Consider the following 20687-nt stretch of genomic DNA (forward strand, 5'->3'; position numbering starts at 1 on the left):
ATTATTACGCAACTACTAACGGTGTGTCATGGTTGGAATGAAAAGACAGTGACAGCTGGTGGAACATGAACCAGTCACTGGTGATATCTTATAACAGTCATATGCTGTCAACCATAACAATACTTCACAGTGTATATTAACTGAATTGCCTTCCTCTTCTGATTCTAAAAGAGGTTTTAGCTTTTGCAGTGCATGAACACAAACATACACTAAGGCAAAATATTATGCACAGTGTGGAAGAAAGAGTCGATTCTTGTGTCATGGACATATTGCCAGAAAGAGGAGACGCCTATGCCTTATAGGTCCCATACATCAGGCAGGTGTTGGGACAATTCCTCGTTCTGCCGATGCCAAGGTCGGGGAAGCTGGAAAATCTAACATGTGGAAAATACTTGCTGATTCAGACCAACAAATGATCGTGATTGGCGGGTCAGGTATTTCTAACATGCTGGCATTCGCCAATTCCTTGATTTATCACCAATCATCGATGTCTGATGATTGTCAGAATAGAGAAATTGGCCCGTAGATGTATGGCCTGCATTACACAGCAGCCCAAGACGAACCCACCAACCTAGTAGAGTGTTCCTGTACAGATTTTGGAACCAGCAAACCTGCCGTGGAATAAGCATGCTGGATAGTGAGCTTGATACAGCGTGCAATTGTCTGCTTTGAAGCAGGACACCCAATTTTATTGGGATCATAGAGAACGAACAGCGAGTCGATTTCCTGTGACGAGCTGTCCGCTTCACGTATAACTTCAAAGCCCTCACAACATCCAAAGACTTTGAAGTAGCAGCGGTGTCGGTGACAACCGGAACCACAATAGGTTGGTTGAGGTGAACAGCAGACACCACTTTAGGAAGAAATTGCTGACGAGTTCTGAGTTCAGCTCTGTCCTCATGAAAAATTAAATAGGGGCTTTTGTGAGATAAAGCCCCCAGCTCCAAAATCCGTCTTGCTGAAGCCAAGGCCAACAGTGTGACGTCTTCCATGTAAGATATTTTACGTCCACCTCCTGTAACGGTTCAAACCAGTCCGATTGGAGGAACTGCAGCACCAAATTGAGATCCCAAGGTGCCGCGAGAGGCACAAAGGGAGGTTGGATGTGCAGAACATCTTCAAAGAATGTCTGGACCTCAGGGAGAGATTCCACTTGTTTTTGAAAGAAAATGGACAAGGCCGAAATCTGGACTTTTATGGAGCCCAGACATAGGCCCACATCCACGCCTGCCTGTAGAAAATGCAGGAAATGTCCCAGATGAAATTCCACCGCAGAATAATTTCTGCTCTCAGACCAAGAGACGTATTTCTTCCAAATACGGTGATAGTGTTTAGACGTTACCCCTTTCCTGGCTTGGATCATAGTCGGGATAACTTTGTTAGGGATCCCTCTTCTGGCTAGAATCAGAAGTTCAACTTCCATGCCGTCAAACGTAGCCACAGTAAGTCCTGACAGACGAACGGGCCCTGTTGCAGAAGATCCTTGCGAAGAGGTAGAGGCCACGGATCTCCAAGGAGCATCTCCAGAAGGTCCGCGTACCAGGCCCTTCTTGGCCAGTCCAGAGCAATGAGTATTGCTTGAACCTTTGCCCTTTTTATTCTTTTTAGATTTTTTGGGATCAGAGGAAGTGGAGGAAACACAAACACCATCTGATAGACCCATGGAGTCGTCAGAGCATCTACTGCCACTGTCTGTGGGTCTCTCGACCTGGAACAATACCGCTTGAGCTTCTTGTTGAGACGAGCAGACATCATGTTGATTTAAGGATATCCCCATCGACGTGTCAAGCACCTGAACACTTCCGGGTGAAGGCCCCACTCCGTTGGGTGCAGGTCGTGTCTGCTGAGGAAGTCTGCTTCCCAGTTGTTTACTCCCAGAATGAAGACCGCTGACAATGCCACAGCGTTTTTTTCTGCCCAGAGGATAATTCTTGACACCTCTGACTTTGCTGCTCTGCTTTTCATTCTGCCCTGTCGGTTTATGTACGTCACTGCTGTCACGTTGTCCAACTGGACATGAATGGCCCGATCTTGAAGAAGATACGGGGCGTGCAGAAGGGCGTTGTATATGGCCCTGAGTTCCAGAATGTTGATTGAAAGGATGACTTCCTGACTTGACCATCTTCCTTGAAACTGCACCCCCTGGGTGACTGCTCCCCAACCTCTGAGGCTTGTGTCCGTGGTTAACAGAATCCAGTCCTGAATTCCGAACCGCCGATCCTCGACGAAGTGAGAAATCTGTAGCCACCACAGAAGGGAGATCCTGGCCTTTTGCGACAGAGGGATCCTCTGGTGCATGTGAAGATGCGTTCTGGACCATTTGTCCAACAGATCGAGCTGGAAGGGTCTTACGTGAAACCTTCTGTATTGAAGCGCCTCGTAAGAAGCCACCATTTTCCCCAGAAGCCGAATGCATAGGTGCACCGATATCCGGGTTGGCTTCAGGACATACCGAAACATCGACTGGATTACCAATGCCTTTTCCAACGGAAGGAACACTTTGTGCGACTCCGTGTCCAGTATTTGGGCAGTTTTCTTCAGATTTCGATGCATCTGACCGTCATATCTGAAGAAAAGTGTCACATTGGATGGCTCTTCAGATCTGATGCTCACTCCCGTGTCAGATATGTCTGAACTACAGATCTCTGAGGCTGCCCCAACTATTTATCTGAATCTGAAGAAAACAGGTGCACATCGGATTGTTTTTTTTACTTCAGATGTATCTGATCAGATTCATTTGAAGCGTCACTTGACTGGCATCTCCCTGACCACTCCCACCCACCAAGAGGGGAAACAGCGGCAGCATCAGATCAATCACATGTAGCATGTGTGCATCAGATATATCTGATGCGATCTGGCACATGATATATTGCATCAGATATATCTGAAGTGAATGTAATGAAAATTAAAGCCAGGGTCTGATCCGATTCCCGGGACGCTCCCGGGAGAGTTCAAGAGAAATCTAATGCTATCTGCAGTTCAGACAAGTCTGAGTAGTGGATGGCCACCTTCAGAGACTCCATCTTGAACTTGAACACTCTTAAGAACGGGTTCAAGGACTTGAGGTTCAGAATCGGCTGTACCGAACCGTCCGGTTTTGGTACTACAAACAAGTTGGAATAGTACCCCTTGTTGTCTAGATGAGGTGGAGCTGGAACAATGACTTGAGTCTGTACCAGTTTTTGGATGGCATGCTGTAAAGTTATACTTGCCTCTAGTGAAACTGGTAAGCCTAATTTGAAGAATCTGTGAGGTGGGAGCTCTTGGAACGCCAGGCTGTATTCCTGGAAAATAAGATATGACCAAGGGATCCCGGCACGAACTTGACCAGATGTGACTGAAGAATTTTAGTCGGGCTCCCACCCGACAGCTCTCCAGGCATCGCGGTCCACCGTCATGCTTAAGGCTTTGAGGAAGCAGAGCCTGAGCTGTTTCATGAGCACCTGCAGTTGCTGGTTTGCGTGGTGTACCTCTTGCGCTTCTGGAGGCCGTAGAAGCACCTCTGGATTTGCCCTTAAACTTGGCCGTCCAAAAGGACTGTAAATTTGAGGCTGAATAAACTTTCCTGGCTTGGGGAACTGCGGAAGGAAGATACGTAGACTCACCCGCAGTAGCTTTGGAGATCCATTTGTCTAGTTCATCTCCAAACAAGGCATCTCCTGTGAATGGTAGGCCTTCCACGCCTTTCCTGGAGTCCGCATCAGTAGTCCACTGGCGTAGCCATAAGACCCTGCGTGCTGACACTGCCATAGCGGTGGTGCGTGCATTAAGCAAACCAATCTCTTTTATGGCTAGACAAGGAATCTCTGCCCTCAATTAGGTTACCTGACAATTTAGCAATGGGTTTTGTGATCCACGCACATGCAGTAGTGGGACTCTGGGTCACCCCAGCAGCTGTGTACAATGATTTGAGTGTAGTCCCAATTTTACGATCAGCCGTGCATTTTAGGGAGGCTGCACCAGGGATAGGCAATACAATTTTTCGTGACAGCCTAGAGACTGATGCGTCCACTATCGGTGGATTTTCCCATTTTTTCCTATCCTCCAGAGGAAAAGGAAAAGATGAGAGCAACCTTTTAGGGATTTGAAATTTCTTATCAGGATTAACCCACGGTTCTTCAAACAGGGTATTCAATTCCTTTGACACAGGAAAAGTGACGGAGGACTTCTTTTTTACATTAAAATAAGATTCCTCACACTCCTCTGACACATTATCAGTAATTTGCAGAACATCTCTGATAGCCTCTATAAGAGCCTCTATTCCCTGTGACAGAGTAGCATCCCCCCACCTCCGAATCCACCTCCTCCTCCTCCATGTCTGACCCGTCAAGAGTCAGACTGCAGGATATGGGCCAGAGATCGTTTTTGCGGACAAATGGGAGGGGATTGAAACGCTGGTTTGGGGACTGAGTCTCTATTCATATACTCATCCACAGTCTGTCTTCAGTACTGCGTCTCTCTCTCATTGCGGGATAATCTCATAGCAATATTAGAGATCATTCCCTTAATGGGATTAAACCACTCTGGTTCAGCCCCGCTATTCTGGGAAGGTGCACTGCCCTGAGTACCCAGTAGTGAGCCCCCTGGTGAAGAGGAACACTCCGCTGTACAGAGAAACACACTCTTTGCTTGACATAATGTAAATGTGACAGCATACACACACACACACACACACACACACACACACACACACACACACACACACACAGGAAAAGGTTAAGCACAATTAACTCACAAAGAGCCCTTCAGGGAGACACAGTTATTTGGAGCCAGCCCCCACCGCGTCCTTATCGCTAATTCCAAGCTTAGCCGGATCGCAGACTAAGTCTTAGTACACTAATAATCGCTCCCCCCCCCCTTGCTACGACCCCCTGGTACCGCTGAGGTAACCTGGAGTCTCTCTGGAAGAGCGGCGCGTCCATGTCAGTCAGCGTCTGAGTCCACTGCAGAGAGAAAATGGCGCTGGTGAGCTGCTGGATCCGCAGTCTTCCCACTTTTTTATACTGGCTAAGGTAATCTGGTGCTTAAAATGGAGAGAAAACCATTTTAAGGCTGTTTTTGCCAGCGTGTACAGTGTACTGAGACGCAGCTGTGGTACTGTGTCTGGAGACGCATTCCGCCCCGGTTAGAAGCTGTGCATCTCCGTACCCTCATGCCGCCATAATGGATGGTGCCCCGCTGGCCGGGACGCCGGCTTAGTACTCAACACTCTTCCAGCTCTGTTAGGGTTGGCGGCGTGCTGCGGGAATGTACGCTCGCCATGGTGGGGCTTGCAAATAGTTCCCTAAGGAGTTCAGTATCCTGTCAGTGGGGAACGGGACCACTAACCCTTCAAGAGGTTGGGCCGTCCTCCCCCCCTTAAGTCCCACGAGGCAGGCAGGCTGGTGCGAACCAGCCCTGCCTGAAAATAACAAACATTTAAAATAAATGCAGAAATATCTTCAGGAGCTTCCATAAGTGTGACCGGCTCCTCCGGGCACATTTTCTAAACTGAGTCTGGTAGGAGGGGCATAGAGGGAGGAGCCAGCCCACACTATCAAATTCTTAAAGTGCCCATGGCTCCTAGTGGGCCCGTCTAGACCCCACGGTACTAAATGGAACCCCAGTATCCTCTAGGACGTAAGAGAAAATAGGATTTTAATTACCTACCGGTAAATCCTTCTCGTAGTCCGTAGAGGATGCTGGGGTCCATTTTAGTACCATGGGGTATAGACGGGTCTACTAGGAGCCATGGGCACTTTAAGAGATTAATAGTGTGGGCTAGCTCCTCCCTCTATGCCTCTCCTACCAGACACAGTCTAGAAACTGTGCCCGAGGAGGCGGACATACTACGAGAGAAGGAAATACTCAGATAGTGGTGAGATTCACACCAGCTCACACGTACAACAAAAGGAAAGCCAAGCTAACCAACTCGGAACAATTCAGCAACGGCTGAACCAACAAACTGAACCAAGTAATAAAGCAGGAATATGAAGCACTGGGCGGGCGCCAAGCATCCTCTACGGACTACAAGAAAATAATTTACCGGTAGGCAATTAAAATCCTATTTTCTCTTACGTCCTAGACGATGCTGGGGTCCATTTTAGTACCATAGGGATGTACCAAAGCTCCCAGTACGGGAGGGAGAGTGCTGAGGTTCCTGCAGAACAGATTGACCAAACTTTAGGACCTCAGAGACCAAAGTATCGAACTTGTAGAACTTAGCGAACGTGTGACCCTGACCAAGTTGCTGCTCGGCAAAGCTGTAAAGCAATGACACCCCGGGCAGCCGCCCAGGAAGAACCCACTTTACGAGTAGAGTGGGCCTTAACAGATTTTGGACACGGCAAGCCTGCCGTAGAATAAGCAAGCTGGATAGTGCACCTGATCCAGCGAGAAATTGTCTGCTTAGAAGCAGGACCCGTCTATACCCGGAATATGATATTATAGGTATTACGGAAACATGGTGGGACAACTCTCACGACTGGGTTGCAAACTTGCAGGGGTATTCTCTTTTCAGGAGGGACAGGGTAAACAAAAGAGGAGGAGGTGTATGTCTTTATGTTAAACTGTCTCTTAAACCGTACTTAAAGGCAGGGCCGTCTTAACAGCAGTGTAGGTCCCTGGGCACAGCAATGCACTGGGGCTCCTACCCATCCTCCAGCGGTAGGGGTGGGGGGTGCTATCAGTGGCAGATTTGGTGTCTCACAGGTGGCAGGGGGTGTTCTGTCTTCTGCTCCACATGTAGGACCTGGAGCAGTAATCTCAGCTAATTACTCCTTTGCTGCACAGATGAGGCAGGAGGGAGAACAGTAAACTGTAGAAGGGGGCATTGGGCTGAATGAAGGGGCCAGGGTACATAACTTCCAGGTTGGTAGGCGGTGTTTAATACATAGGGGAGAGGTACATAGTGGAACGGGCTTAATAGTCACCATTTTCTGGTGGGAGGGTAGCTTGCTCGACTGCAGATATCTCACGTTCCTGGAAATAAGTTTCTTAGATTTGAATGGGATAAAAAACTAGAGAGTCCCACCTTTCAGGAGGTACTGGGGACTTGGGAATCAGAGTTCAGGAGCCAGAGCAATCTAGCAACGAAATTATAAAACTGCATATTAGGCGTGTGGAACTGGAGCAGGGACCAGCTGCTTGAAGGGTGATGGTTCTGGGCATGTTAGCCACAAGCTGCCAGTGTCCACCAAAGTGGGAGAGCCCCAGCTTTTGGAGTATACCCTCAGAAAAACTCTAAGTCAGACAGAACCCGAGATATCTGGCTGGGAAGAGCAATTAACAGGCTTGGATGGGGATCACTGCTTTGAAGTCGGATTTCTCCGGTTCCCCAGGACCGATTTTCAAAAATCTGGTACCCCTGGAAAGAGGGGACCCTCAGCTATCAGCTTAGGGCCCTTATACTCCAGGGGCCCTTGGGCAAGTGCCCACTGAGCCCATACGAAAAAACAGCCTTGCTTAAAGGAGGTTATTTATGAGGGGACAGGTGATAACGTGGAGTCATTATGGGTTGAAATCTCCAGAGGGGGTATAGATGCAAAAAAAATAGTTATAGGCATGTGCTACAAACAGCCAGATATTAGCATACTTGAGGAAGAACAACTCTTGCAGCAAATCGAAAGGGCTGCGGGATTGGGGGACATCCTAGTAATTGGGGATTTTAACTATCCTGATATAAATTGGAGTAACGATTCATGTGTTAAAGCTTGGGGTAACAGGTTCTTAAATTTGTTAAAAGATCACTACTTGTCTCAATTAGTCGAGGACCCAATTAGGGGTACAACTATTCTAGATCTAGTAATTACTAATAATGTGGACATCATATCGGATACTAAAGTTGGGGAGACCTTGGGTAACAGTGATCACTATATTAGTGTTCACTCTAGAATCCGGGCAGGGTGCCGGACCTAGAGGGGCACTAGCGTAAGCGTTGCGAAGCCGCGCACTGAAAAGGGGGCGCGGCCATGCAAAATAGGGGGCGGGGTCATTCCGGGTAATAAAAGTGGGCAGTTCAGCCCGCAGACGTAAGACAAGGGGGCGTGGGTAGCCGGCGGCGTCACTGTTGGGGGTGTGCCCAGCACCTACGGAGGTGCTGGGCTTCCCCCAAGCGCTCTCTCGGCGTGAATGGATGCCGCACGCATGCGCGCTGCATCTTTACACGCTGTGAGGACAGGAAGCGGGCGGCAGTTTTAGCAGGGCACCGCAGAAAGGGCAGGGCGGGTTTTTCCCTTAACAAATCGGGCAGGGCGCGGCGCCCTGCTAAAACTGCCTAGCGTGAACACTATATATGATCACTTTCGATATCAGTTTCAGGAAACATAGCTATAAGGGTTCAACAAAAACATTTAACTTTAAGAAGGCCAACTTCAGTATGCTGAGATGTGCATTAAATGACATTGACCCTCATTCCGAGTTGTTCGCTCGCTAGCTGCTTTTAGCAGCCGTGCAAACGCTAAGCTGCCGCCCTCTGGGAGTGTATCTTAGCTTAGCAGAAGTGCGAACGAAAGGATCGCAGCGCTGCTACAAAAAAAGATTGTGCAGTTTCTGAGCAGCTCGAGACCTACTCCTAGCTTGCGATCACTTCAGACTGTTTAGTTCCTGTTTTGACGTCACGAACACGCCCTGCATTCGGCCAGCCACGCCTGCGTTTCCTCAGGCACGCCTGCGTTTGTATCTGACACGCCTGCGTTTTTCCACACACTCCCCGAAAACGGTCATTTACCTCCCAGAAACACCCACTTCCTGTCAATCACTCTGCGGCCAGCAGTGCGACTGAAAAGCGTCGCTAGACCTTGTGTGAAACTACTTCGGCTGTTGTGAAAGTACGTCGCGTGTGCGCATTGCGCCGCATGCGCAGAAGTGCTGCTTTTTTACCTAATCGCTGCGCTGCGAACTAAAACAGCTAGCAAACAACTCGGAATGGCCACCATTGAGTGGGAAGTTTTGTTTCATGGTAAGAACACTTTGGAAATGTGGGATAGCAATATTCACAAATTTATCCCCATGGGCAGTAAGCGCAGGAGTACCAAACTCAAACCGATGTGGCTTAACAAGAAGGTGAAGGCCGAAATCGATAAAGAGGCGTGCTTTCAAAGCATTTAAATCTAATGGAAAGGAGGATTCATTCCAGTACTACAAGGAATGCACTAAAAGATGCAAAAATGCAATAAAAGCAGCTAAAATTGATAACGAAAAGCTAATTGCTTTACAAAGTAAAACCAATCCTAAAAAATGTTTTAAATACATAAACAGTAAAAGGTTAATAAAGGAGAACATAGGTCCATTAAAAGATCAATTTGGAGTATTGTTAAAAGACGACAAATCAAAAGCAGAAATGCTGAACAAATTTTTTTCATCAGTGTTCACCAGAGAAAAACTAACGGTGGGAGTAGTGCATAGCGATAGTGACGGTAATGTTTCGTGGTTAGATACTTGTTTAAGTGAAGAAGTAGTCAAGGAGAGATTACGCAAAATAAAGATTAATAAATCACCTGGCCCGGACGGACTTCATCAGAGGGTTCTTATGGAGCTTAGGTCACAATTAGCAAGACCCCTGTACTTGATTTTCAATTTCTCATATGTCCTAGAGGATGCTGGGGTCACCATAGAACCATGGGGTATAAACGGAATCCGCAGGATACATGGGCACTTTAAGACTTTGAAAGGGTGTGAACTGGCTCCTCCCTCTATGCCCCTCCTCCAGACTCCAGTTTTAGAATTGTGCCCAGTGAGACTGGACGCACTACAGGGAGCTCTACAGAGTTTCTCTGAAAAATACTTTTTGTTAGGTTTTTCATGTTCAGGGAGGCTGCTGGCAACAGTCTCCCTGCTTCATGGGACTTAGGGGAGAGAAGTATGACCCACTTCCAGTGAGTTCAAGGGCTCTGCCTCTGGCTACAGGACACCATTAGCTCCTGAGGGTGCTGATCGCTAGGTACGCCTAGATGCTCACTCCCGCAGTTGGCCGTCACCCCCTTACAGAGCCAGAAGTCAGGTGAGTAACCGAAGAAAAGACTTCTTCTTCAGTGACTGCATTTTCTGAGTTACTGCGCAGCGGGCAGACGCTGCGCGCCAAGCTCCCACACACAGCACTACAGGGTGCAGGGCGCAGGGCGCTGGAGGGGGAGGGGGGGGGGGGTGACGCCCTGGGCAGCTAAAAATCATCCTCATTATTACACTGGCAAGAGGGGACATTAGTGCCTCGGCACTGTCCTAACCCCCGCCAGTATAAATATTAAAAACTACGTTAACTACGTTAAAGTCCATTTATGCGACCAAAGGTACGCTACTCAGACCTGTCATTGCGTCTGCGTGGGAAAGTAGTGCTATCGAAAAGTGGGCAGACAACTTGTCTTCTGAAATAGATACCCTAGATAGGGATAGCATCCTCTTGACGCTGGGTTATATCAAGGATGCTGCAGCATACCTTAAGGAAGTTGCGAGAGATATTGGTCTTTTGGGATCAAAGGCCAATACCATGGCAATCTCAGCTAGGCGAGCGTTGTGGATTCACCAATGGAATGCTGATGCGGATTCCAAGAAAAGTATGGAATCTCTACCATATAAAGGTAAGGTCTTGTTTGATGATGGCCTTGATAATTTGGTATCTACAGCTACCGCGGGTAAGTCATCCTTCTTGCCTTATGTTCCTCCACAACAAAAGAAAACGCACCACTATCAGATGCAGTCCTTTCGGCCCAAAAAATACAGAAAGGGCCGAGGTTCTTCCTTCCTTGCTACTAGAGGAAGGGGAAGAGGTAAACGTTCACCAGCCTTGTCAGGCTCCCAGGAGCAGAAGTCCTCCCAGGCTTCTGCCAATTTCACCGCATGACGTTGGGGCTCCTATGCGGGAGTCCGCACCGGTGGGGGCACGTCTCAAACTCTTCAGTCAGTTTTGGGTTCGTTTGGACCTAGACCCATGGGTTTTACAAATAGTTTCCCAAGGGTACAAGCTGGAGTTTCAAGACGTTCCCTCTCGCCGTTTTTTCAAATCGGCCTTACCAGCTTCTCTTCCGGACAGGGAGGTAGTTTGCGATGCAATACAAAAGTTGAGTCAAATTCAAGTTATCATCAGGGTTCCCCTGTCACAACAGGGAGAAGGTTTTTATTCGAGCCTGTTTGTGGTCCCGAAGCCGGACGGCTCGGTCAGACCAATCCTAAACCTGAAATCGCTAAACTTCTACCTAAAGAAATTCAAGTTCAAGATGGAGTCTCTCCGAGCAGTGATCTCCAGTCTGGAGGAAGGGAATTTTATGGTGTCGGTGGACATAAAAGATGCCTACTTACATGTTCCCATTTATCCTCCGCATCAGGCTTACCTGAGGTTTGCAATTCAGGATTGTCATTACCAATTTGAAATGTTGCCGTTTGGTCTGTCCACGGCTCCGAGGATTTTCACCAAAGTGATGGCGGAGATGATGGTTCTCCTTCGCAAGCAAGGAGTCACGATTATCCCATACTTGGACGATTTCCTGATAAAGGCGAGATCAAGGGACCAGTTGGTGCAAAACGTTGCACTCTCCCTGACAGTTCTTCAGCAACATGGTTGGCTCCTAAACTTGCCAAAATCACAGTTGATTCCGACAACGCGATTGTCGTTTTTGGGAATGATATTGGACACAGAACTACAGAGAGTCTTTCTTCCAGTGGAAAAGGCTCTGGAACTTCAGAGTCTGGTCAAACAAATTCTGAAACCAGCAAGAGTGTCATCCATCAATGTATTCGGTTGCTGGGGAAGATGGTTGTGGCCTACGAGGCCATTCAGTTTGGCAGGTTCCATGCCAGAGTGTTCCAGTGGGACCTGTTAGACAAGTAGTCCGGGTCCCACCTACACATGCACCGGAGGATAATCCTGTCCTCCAAGACCAGGGTATCACTCCTGTGGTGGCTGCACAGCTCTCACCTCCTAGAGGGGCGCAGGTTCGGGATACAGGACTGGATCCTAGTGACCACGGATGCACGCCTCAGAGGCTGGGGGCAGTCACAATGTGAGTAAACTTCCAAGGAAGATGGTCAAGTCAGGTAACTTAACTCCAGAACATTTATGTGTAGACAAGGGCCATTTACAACGGCCTTCTGCAAGCGGAACATCTTCTTCGAGATCTGCCTGTACTGATCCAGTCGGACAATGTAACAGCAGTAGCGTACATAAACCGTCAGGGCGGAACGAAAAGAGCGGCGATGGCAGAAGCCACAAGGATTTTCCGCTGGGCGGAAAAACATACAAGCGCTCTGTCAGCGATCTTCATTCCAGGAGTGGACAATTGGGAAGCAGACTTCCTCAGCAGACACAATCTCCATCCAGGAGAGTGGGGCCTCCACCAAGAAGTCTTCGCAGAGGTGACAAGTCGTTGGGGAGTTCCTCAAAAAGACATGATGGCATCTCGTCTCAACAAGAAGCTTCAGAGATATTGTTCCAGGTCAAGGGACCCTAAGGCAATTGCAGTGGTTTCTCTGGTGACACCGTGGGTGTTTCAGTCGGTGTATGTATTCCCTCCACTTCCTCTCATCCCAAACGTTCTAAAGATCATAAGAAGAACAAAGATCTGGGCGATCCTCATTGTCCCAGACTGGCCAAGGAGGGCCTGGTATCCAGATCTTCAGTAATTACTCATAGGAGATCCCTGGCCTCTTCCTCTGCGCGAGGACCTTTTACAGCAGGGGCCGTGCGTGTATCAGGACTTACCGCGACTGCATTTGACGGCATGGCGGTTGAGCGCAAAATCCTAGCCCGTAAGGGTATTCCCAGTGAAGTCATTCCCACACTTATTCAGGCCAGAAAAGGGGTAACATCTAAACATTGCCACCGTATTTGGAGAAAATATGTTTCTTGATGTGAATCCAAGGGGGCTCCTATGGAATAGTTTCACCTAGGACGTTTTCTCCATTTTCTACAAGCAGGTGTGGATGTGGGCCTAAAATTGGGCTCAATTAAGGTACAGATTTCAGCCTTATCGGTTTTCTTTCAGAAACAATTGGCCTCCCTTCCAGAAGTTCAGACTTTCGTGAAAGGCGTGTTGCACATCCAACCTCCATTTGTGCCTCCAGTGGCACCATGGGATCTTAATGTGGGGTTGCAGTTCCTTCAATCACATTGGTTTGAACCTTTACGGAAGGTGGAGTTGACATTCCTCACTTGGAAAGTGGTCATCCTGTTGGCCTTGGCATCTGCAAGGCGGGTGTCTGAGTTAGCGGCCTTGTCTCACAAGAGCCCTTATTTGAGCTTCCATGAAGATAGAGCTGAATTGAGGACACATCAGCAATTTTTACCGAAGGTGGTTTCCTCTTTCCACATAAACGAACCTATTGTGGTACCTGTGGCTACTGACGCCTTCACGGAGTCAAAATCTCTGGATGTGGTCAGAGCTTTGAAGATTTATGTCGCCAGAACGGCTCAGATTAGGAAAACAGAGGCTCTGTTTGTCCTGTATGCTCCCAACAAGGTTGGGTATCCTGCTTCCAAGCAGACCATTGCACGCTGGATCTGTTACACGATTCAGCATGCTCATTCCACGGCTGGATTGCAGTTACCGGAATCGGTGAAGGCCCATTCTACTAGAAAGGTGGGCTCATCCTGGGCAGCTGCCCGGTGGGTCTCGTCATTACAACTTTGCCGAGTAGCTACTTGGTCGGGGTCAAACATATTTGCAAAGTTCTACAAGTTTGACACCTTAGCCGATGAAGACCTCAGGTTCGGTCAATCCGTGCTGCAGAGTCATCCGCACTCTCCCGCCCATTTTAGAGCTTTGGTATAACCCCATGGTTCTATGGTGACCCCAGCATCCTCTAGGACGTATGAGAAAATAGGATTTTAATACCTACCGGTAAATCCTTTTCTCTTAGTCCGTAGAGGATGCTGGGCGCCCGTCCCAGTGCGTACTGTATCTGCAGTTATTAGTTATGGTTACACACACGTTGTGTTACGTTTATTGCCAGCATGTTGCTGCAAATTGTTCATGCCGTTGGCTTGTGTTCTGTTGAATGCCACGTTGTGCGGCATGCTTGAGGTGTGAGCTGGTATGAATCTCACCGTAGTTTTACAATAAATCCTTTCCTCGAAGTGTCCGTCTCCCTGGGCACAGTTCCTATAACTGGAGTCTGGAGGAGGGGCATAGAGGGAGGAGCCAGTTCACACCCTTTCAAAGTCTTAAAGTGCCCAAGTCTCCTGCGGATCCCGTGTATACCCCATGGTTCTATGGTGACCCCAGCATCCTCTACGGACCAAGAGAAAAGGATTTACTGGTAGGTATTAAAATCCTATTAGTTCAATTAGATCTGGCATGGTACCGAAGGATTCGTGTATAGCAGACGTAGTGCCATTATTTAAATAGGGATCAAAAATCATCCGGGTAACTACAGGCGATCAGTTTGACATCTATAGTGGGGAAAATATTGGAAGGAATTCTAAGGGACAGTATACAGGAGTATCTGCAGACCACAAGAAAATTAGCAAGAACCAGCACGGGTTTGTGAGGGACAGATCATGTCAAACTAACTTAGTTAACTTCTACGAGGAAGTGAGCAGCAATCTTGACCAAGGAAAAGCAGTCGATGTGGTCTACGTTGATTTTGCAAAAGCCTTCAATACAGTGCCTCACAGGAGATTAATCATCAAATTAAAAGAGCTTGGCCTAGGAAAAACTGTTTGTACATGGATAAGCAACTGGCTGGAAAAGAGGGTACAGCGAGTAATGGTCAACTGAAAGTCCTCAAACTGGACACCGGTTTACAGCGGAATACCACAGGGGTCCGTACTCGGGCCACTACTGTTCAACATATTTATCAATGACCTAGAAATAGGCCTGGAAAGCACAGTGTCAGTCTTTGCAGATGATAGTAAACTGTGTAGGGTAATTAATTCAGAAAAAGATGTGGAGTCTCTGCAGAATGACATATATAAACTTAAAATATGGCCGTCTAAATGGAAAATGAGGTTCAATATAGAAAAATGCAAGGTTATGCATTTTGGGACTAAAAACAAACTTGCATCCTACATATTAAATGGGGAAAGTCTAGGGGTAACAGTTTTGGAAAAGGATTTGGGGGTACTCATTGATAATAAACGTAATAACCGTATACAATGTCAAAGAGCAGTAAAGAAGGCAATTAAGGTGTTAGCATGCATAAAACGGGGGATTGAGACAAGGGACGAGGATGTAATTCTGCCGATGTACAAATCGATGGTGCGTCCGCACCTGGAATATTGTGTACAGTTTTGGGCACCACTGTATAAAAAAGATATCTGTGAACTAGAGAGGGTTCAAAGGCGAGCTACAAAATTGATAAAAGGGCTTGAGGGACTGGATTACGAGAAAAGGCTTACTAGGTTGAACATGTATACACTGGAAAAGAGGCGTCTAATGGGAGACATTATGAATATCTTCAAATATGTAAAGGGGCACTACTACTATCAGAGGAATTATTTATTAAAAGAACTCTGTTTAGGACACGTGGGCACTCGCTGAGGCTGGAGGAGAGAAAATTCTGCACGCAACGGAGGAAAGGATTCTTCACTGTTAGGGCAATAAGGATTTGGAATTCCTTGCCCGGGAAGGTGGTAATGGTGAACACTATAAATGCATTTAAAAGGGGATTGGACGAATTTCTGATTGAAAAGGATATCCAAGGCTACAACATTTAAAATATTGAAGTTGTTAATCCGGGTGTAACGTGATTGTAGTTTTTAACTAGTCATAAAACATTCTTCTGCAGGTACATTAAAATCAACTCAACTTAATTCAATAAACAGGTTGAACGCGATGGGCAATTTGACTCTTTTCAACCTCAATTACTATATTACTATGTTACTATGTAGGACACCCAATCTTGTTGGGATCATAAAGGACAAACAGAGCGTCCGACTTCCTGTGACGAGAAGTTCTCTTCACATATATTTTCAAAGCCCTCACAACATCCAAGGACTTTGAGGTAATTGAGGAGTCCGTAGCCACTGGCACCACAATAGGTTGGTTGATATGAAAGGCTGACACAACCTTCGGAAGAAATTGCTGCCACGTTCTGAGCTCAGCTCTATCCTCATAGAAAATCAAGTAGGGGCTCTTGCATGACAATGCCCCCAATTTTGACACACGTCTAGCAGACGCCAAAGCTAACAGTGTGACCGCTTTCCAAGTAAGAAGCTTGACGTCCACGTCCTGTAAAGGCTCTAACCAATCTGATTGCAGGAGCTGCAGTACCACATTAATATCCCAAGGTGCCGTAGGCGGCACAATGTATGGTTGAATATGCAGAACCCCTTTCAAGAAAGTCTGAACTTCAGGAAGAGCAGCCAATTGTTTTTGGAAGAAAATGGACAAGTCCGAAATCTGGACCTTTATGGAGCCCAAGTGTAGGCAGACATCCACTCCTGCTTGCAGAAAGAGGAGAAACCATCCCAGTTGAAACTCCACCATAGGAAACTTTTTGGATTCACACCAAGAGACTTACTTTTTCCAAATCAGTTGTTAATGTTTTGACGTTACTCCCTTCCTAGCCTGTATCAGGGTAGGAATGACCTTTTTTGGAATGCCCTTCCGAGCTAAGATCTGCATTCAACCTCCATGCCGTCAAACGTAGCCGCGGTAAGTCTTGATAGGCGAACGGCCACTGTTGCAGAAGGTCCTGCCGAAGAGGAAGAGGCCTCGGATCCTCCAGCAGTAATTCCAGAAGATCCACGTACCAAGCCCTTTTTGGCCAGTCTGGAGCAATGAGGATCGACTGGACTCCTGTTCTCTTTATAAGCTTGAGAATCCTTGGGATGAGTGGAAGTGGAGGGAACACATACACTGACTGGTACGTCCACGGAGTTACCAGTGCGTCCACCGCCACTGCGTGTGGGTCTCTCGACCTGGAACAGTACCTCCAAAGCTTCTCGTTGAGGCGAGAGGCCATCATGTCTATTTGAGGTACACCCCATCGGCTTGTCACCTCTGCGAATACCTCCGGGTGGAGGCCCCATTCTCCTGGATGGAGATCGTGTCTGCTGAGGAAGACCACTTCTCAGTTGTCCTCTCCTGGAATGAAGATTGCTGACAGCGCCACCGCGTGCTTTTCTGCCCAGAGGATGATTCTTGTTACCTCCGACATCGCAGCTCTGCTCTTCGTTCCGCCCTGCCTGTTTATGTAGGACACTGCTGTGACATTGTCCGACTGAACCTGAATGGCTTGATCTTGCAGAAGATGTGCCGCTTGTAGAAGGCCGTTGTAAATGGCCCTCAGTTCCAGAACGTTTATTGGAAGGAGAGATTCCTGACTGGACCACCTTCCTTGAAAGTTTTCCCCTTGGGTGACTGTTCCCCAACCTCTGAGACTTGCATCCGTGGTTAGAAGGATCCAATTCTGAATCCCGAACCTGCGGCCTTCGAGTAGGTAAGAAGCTTGCAGCCACCATAGGAGTGAAATTCTGGCTTTTATGTGACAGGCGTATCCGTTGGTGCATGTGAAGATGTGATCTCGACCATTTGTCTAGGAGATCCAATTGAAAGAACCTCGCATGGAATCTGCCATACTGAAGAGCCTCGTAGGATGCAACCATCTTCTCCAGAAGGCGAATGCACTGATGAACCGATACCTGGGCTGACTTTGGAAGGCATATACAAAGAACTAAAGAAGTGGTTGTTGAATTGGGTGCACTATGTCAATTTTGTTGAATTGATTATCAGAATTAAAACGTAGCTTTTATTGCTTTTATTAATATTCAGAGGGTCCTTGTCATGGGACACATACAGCAAAATATAGGGGTTAAAAATGTGACATATACAAACATATACGTGGTGAAGAAAAGAAAGTTAAGTGAGATAGATTCTAAAAAGTGGGATCACCACAATGACTCCTGCAACTAGTAAAATTGATTTCTGTGTGAAACAGGAACCACTCAGGACAAGAACTGGATAGGGTATAGACGTCCCTGGTTATACTTGATGAATATCTGTCATCTTTACCCAGCTTTATTGTTATTACTGCATCTAGTATAGGAATACAGTAGGGTCTGTGAAATACCACATTTGAAATCTCTTCTCCACCTAGGGATAGTGTAAGTATGTTACTCTTGAGTGGAAAATATTGATTATAATGTCATTGGTGGTTGGGACACTGAAGGAGAAGTGCCACTAGTGCCCTGAATTATAATGGACTGTGTGTTTCCTAACGTATTGACTATAAATAAATTCTGACCACATTCATAGTGGTCAGAATTTATTTATAGTCAATACGTTAGGAAACACACAGTCCATTATAATTCAGGGCACTAGTGGCACTTCTCCTTCAGTGTCCCAACCACCAATGACATTATAATCAATATTTTCCACTCAAGAGTAACATACTTACACTATCCCTAGGTGGAGAAGAGATTTCAAATGTGGTATTTCACAGACCCTACTGTATTCCTATACTAGATGCAGTAATAACAATAAAGCTGGGTAAAGATGACAGATATTCATCAAGTATAACCAGGGACGTCTATACCCTATCCAGTTCTTGTCCTGAGTGGTTCCTGTTTCACACAGAAATCAATTTTACTAGTTGCAGGAGTCATTGTGGTGATCCCACTTTTTAGAATCTATCTCACTTTACTTTCTTTTCTTCACCACGTATATGTTTGTATATGTCACATTTTTAACCCCTATATTTTGCTGTATGTGTCCCATGACAAGGACACTCTGAATATTAATAAAAGCAATAAAAGCTACGTTTTAATTCTGATAATCAATTCAACAAAATTGACATAGTGCACCCAATTCAACAACCACTTCTTTAGTTCTTTGTATATGTCATTATCTCTTGGTTGTAATAGGGTCGCACCCCCAAAGAGGCTTAAAGTCTAATCTAAGACACACGCACATTGGGGTCTTATAAATCCATTAAATCTTTAAGTTAGATCATCAAGTGTGCAGATGTATCTCTCTCTCTCTTCTCCTGACTTTGGAAGGTTCAGGATCCACCCATGATCCTGGAGTAGTCGAGTTGAGAGAGCAATACTCTGCAACATCTTCTCCTTTTATCAGCAGATCGTCCAGATATGGAATTATGTTCATTCCCGGTCTGCGGAGGAGTAGCATCATCTCCGCCATGACCTACGTGAACAGCCTCGGTGCTGTGGAGAGGCCAAACGGCAGTGCATGGAACGGATAGTGACAGCCCAGAAGTGCAAATCTGAGATAAGCCTGGTGAGGCGGCCAGAGCGGAATGTGAAGGTATGCATCCTTGATATCCAGGGATACTAGGAATTCCACCTCCTCCAGACCTGAGATCACCGCTCTCAGAGACTCCATCTTGAATTTGAATTCCCTCAAGTAGGAGTTCAATGACTTTAGGTTTAATATTGGCTTTACTGAACCGTCCGGTTTCAGTACCACAAACAGGTTTGAGTAATAACCCTTGTGTTGTAGGTGAAGTGGAACTGGAACAATGACATTCGTTTGAACCAATTTTTGAATGGCTTCCTGTAGGATGGCACTTTCTGTCAGCGCAGGTGGTAAGCCTGATTTGAAGCTATGATGTGGGAGTTCTTGAAACTCCAGTCTGTATCCCTGGGCAACAATATCCATTACCCAGGGGTCTAGGCATGAAGACGCCCAGACGTGACTGAAAGCTTTTAGTCTCGCTCCCACCTGCCAGACCTCCAGGCTGGGAGGTCCACCGTCATGCTGAAGATTTTGAGGAAGAAGAACCTGGTTTCTGTTCCTGGGAACCTGATGGTGCAGGTTTTCTGGACTTTCCCCGACCTCCTCTAAAGAAGGTGGGTGGGGGTTTGGATTTTTTAAATTTTGCGGTCCGAAAGGACTGCAGTGTAGGCGAAGGATAAGATTTCCTAGCCGCTGGTGTTGCTGAGGGAAGAAAGGTTGACTTACCCGCAGTTGCCGTGGAGATCCATGCATCCAATGCGTCCCCAAACAGAGCCTGACCTGTGAAGGGTGGGTTCTCCACGCTTCTCTCGGATTCTGCATCCGCAGTCCATTGGCGTAGCCAGAGTCCTCTGCGCGCCAAGACCGCCATAGAAGTAGCCCGTACATTCAGCATGCCAAGGTCCTTCATGGCCTCCACCATGAATCCTGTATGTGATGCAAGAACAAATCAATGTCACTCCTATCCAAGTCCTCTAGCAATGTGCCTGACCACTTTACTATGGCTTTAGAAATCCATGCACAAGCAATAGTGGGCCTTAAAGCTACGCCAGTAGCTGTGTATAGTGATTTGAGTGTAGTCTCAATCTTGCGGTCAGCCGGCTCCTTTAAGGTTGTCCCCTTATTTGACAACCTAGACAACAGAAGTGTCAACTATAGGGGAGTTTTCCCACTTTTTTCTATCCTCCTCAGGGAAAGGGAAAACAATGAGAACCCTTTTTGGGATCAGGAATTTTTTCTCTGGGTTTTCCCAGGATTTTTCAAACAAAGAGTTTAACTCCTTGAAAACCGGGAAGGTAAGCAAGTATTTCTTACTTTCTGTAAAATAAGGTTCCTCCACCTGCTCAGGTACCTTCTCAGTAATGTGCAAAACATCCCTGATGGCTTCAATCATTAGTTGCACCCCTTACGCAAGGGATGCATCCCCCCCCCCCTGCATATCCCCATCACCGTCCTCTGTATCAGAGTCGGAATCAGTGTCAGCTTGCATTATCTGGACAAGTGTACGCTTTAGTGGGTGTGTAGGTGGGGTTATTGACGAATTAGTGGGGACCAAATACTGAAAACCCACCACAGATTTAC

At 47.0% G+C, this 20687-nt stretch overlaps 1 protein-coding gene across 2 annotated transcripts in view; it reads right to left on the reverse strand.

Annotated features, from left to right (window-relative positions):
• EXOG (exo/endonuclease G) overlaps window positions 1-20687 on the reverse strand; it is a 79212-nt gene that overhangs the window by 24439 nt on the left and 34086 nt on the right. Inside the window, exon 5 of one of the 2 annotated variants that reach the window (XM_063921836.1) lies at window positions 19833-20033. The exons of the other annotated variant lie outside the window; for it this stretch is intronic. Within the exon in view, the coding sequence (XP_063777906.1) occupies window positions 19833-20033 (201 nt within the window). The remainder of the gene's footprint in view (window positions 1-19832; window positions 20034-20687) is intronic. 2 annotated transcript variants of the gene reach the window in all.

The sequence above is a fragment of the Pseudophryne corroboree genome, chromosome 5 (assembly GCF_028390025.1).
Source record: "Pseudophryne corroboree isolate aPseCor3 chromosome 5, aPseCor3.hap2, whole genome shotgun sequence".
NCBI lineage: Eukaryota > Metazoa > Chordata > Amphibia > Anura > Myobatrachidae > Pseudophryne > Pseudophryne corroboree.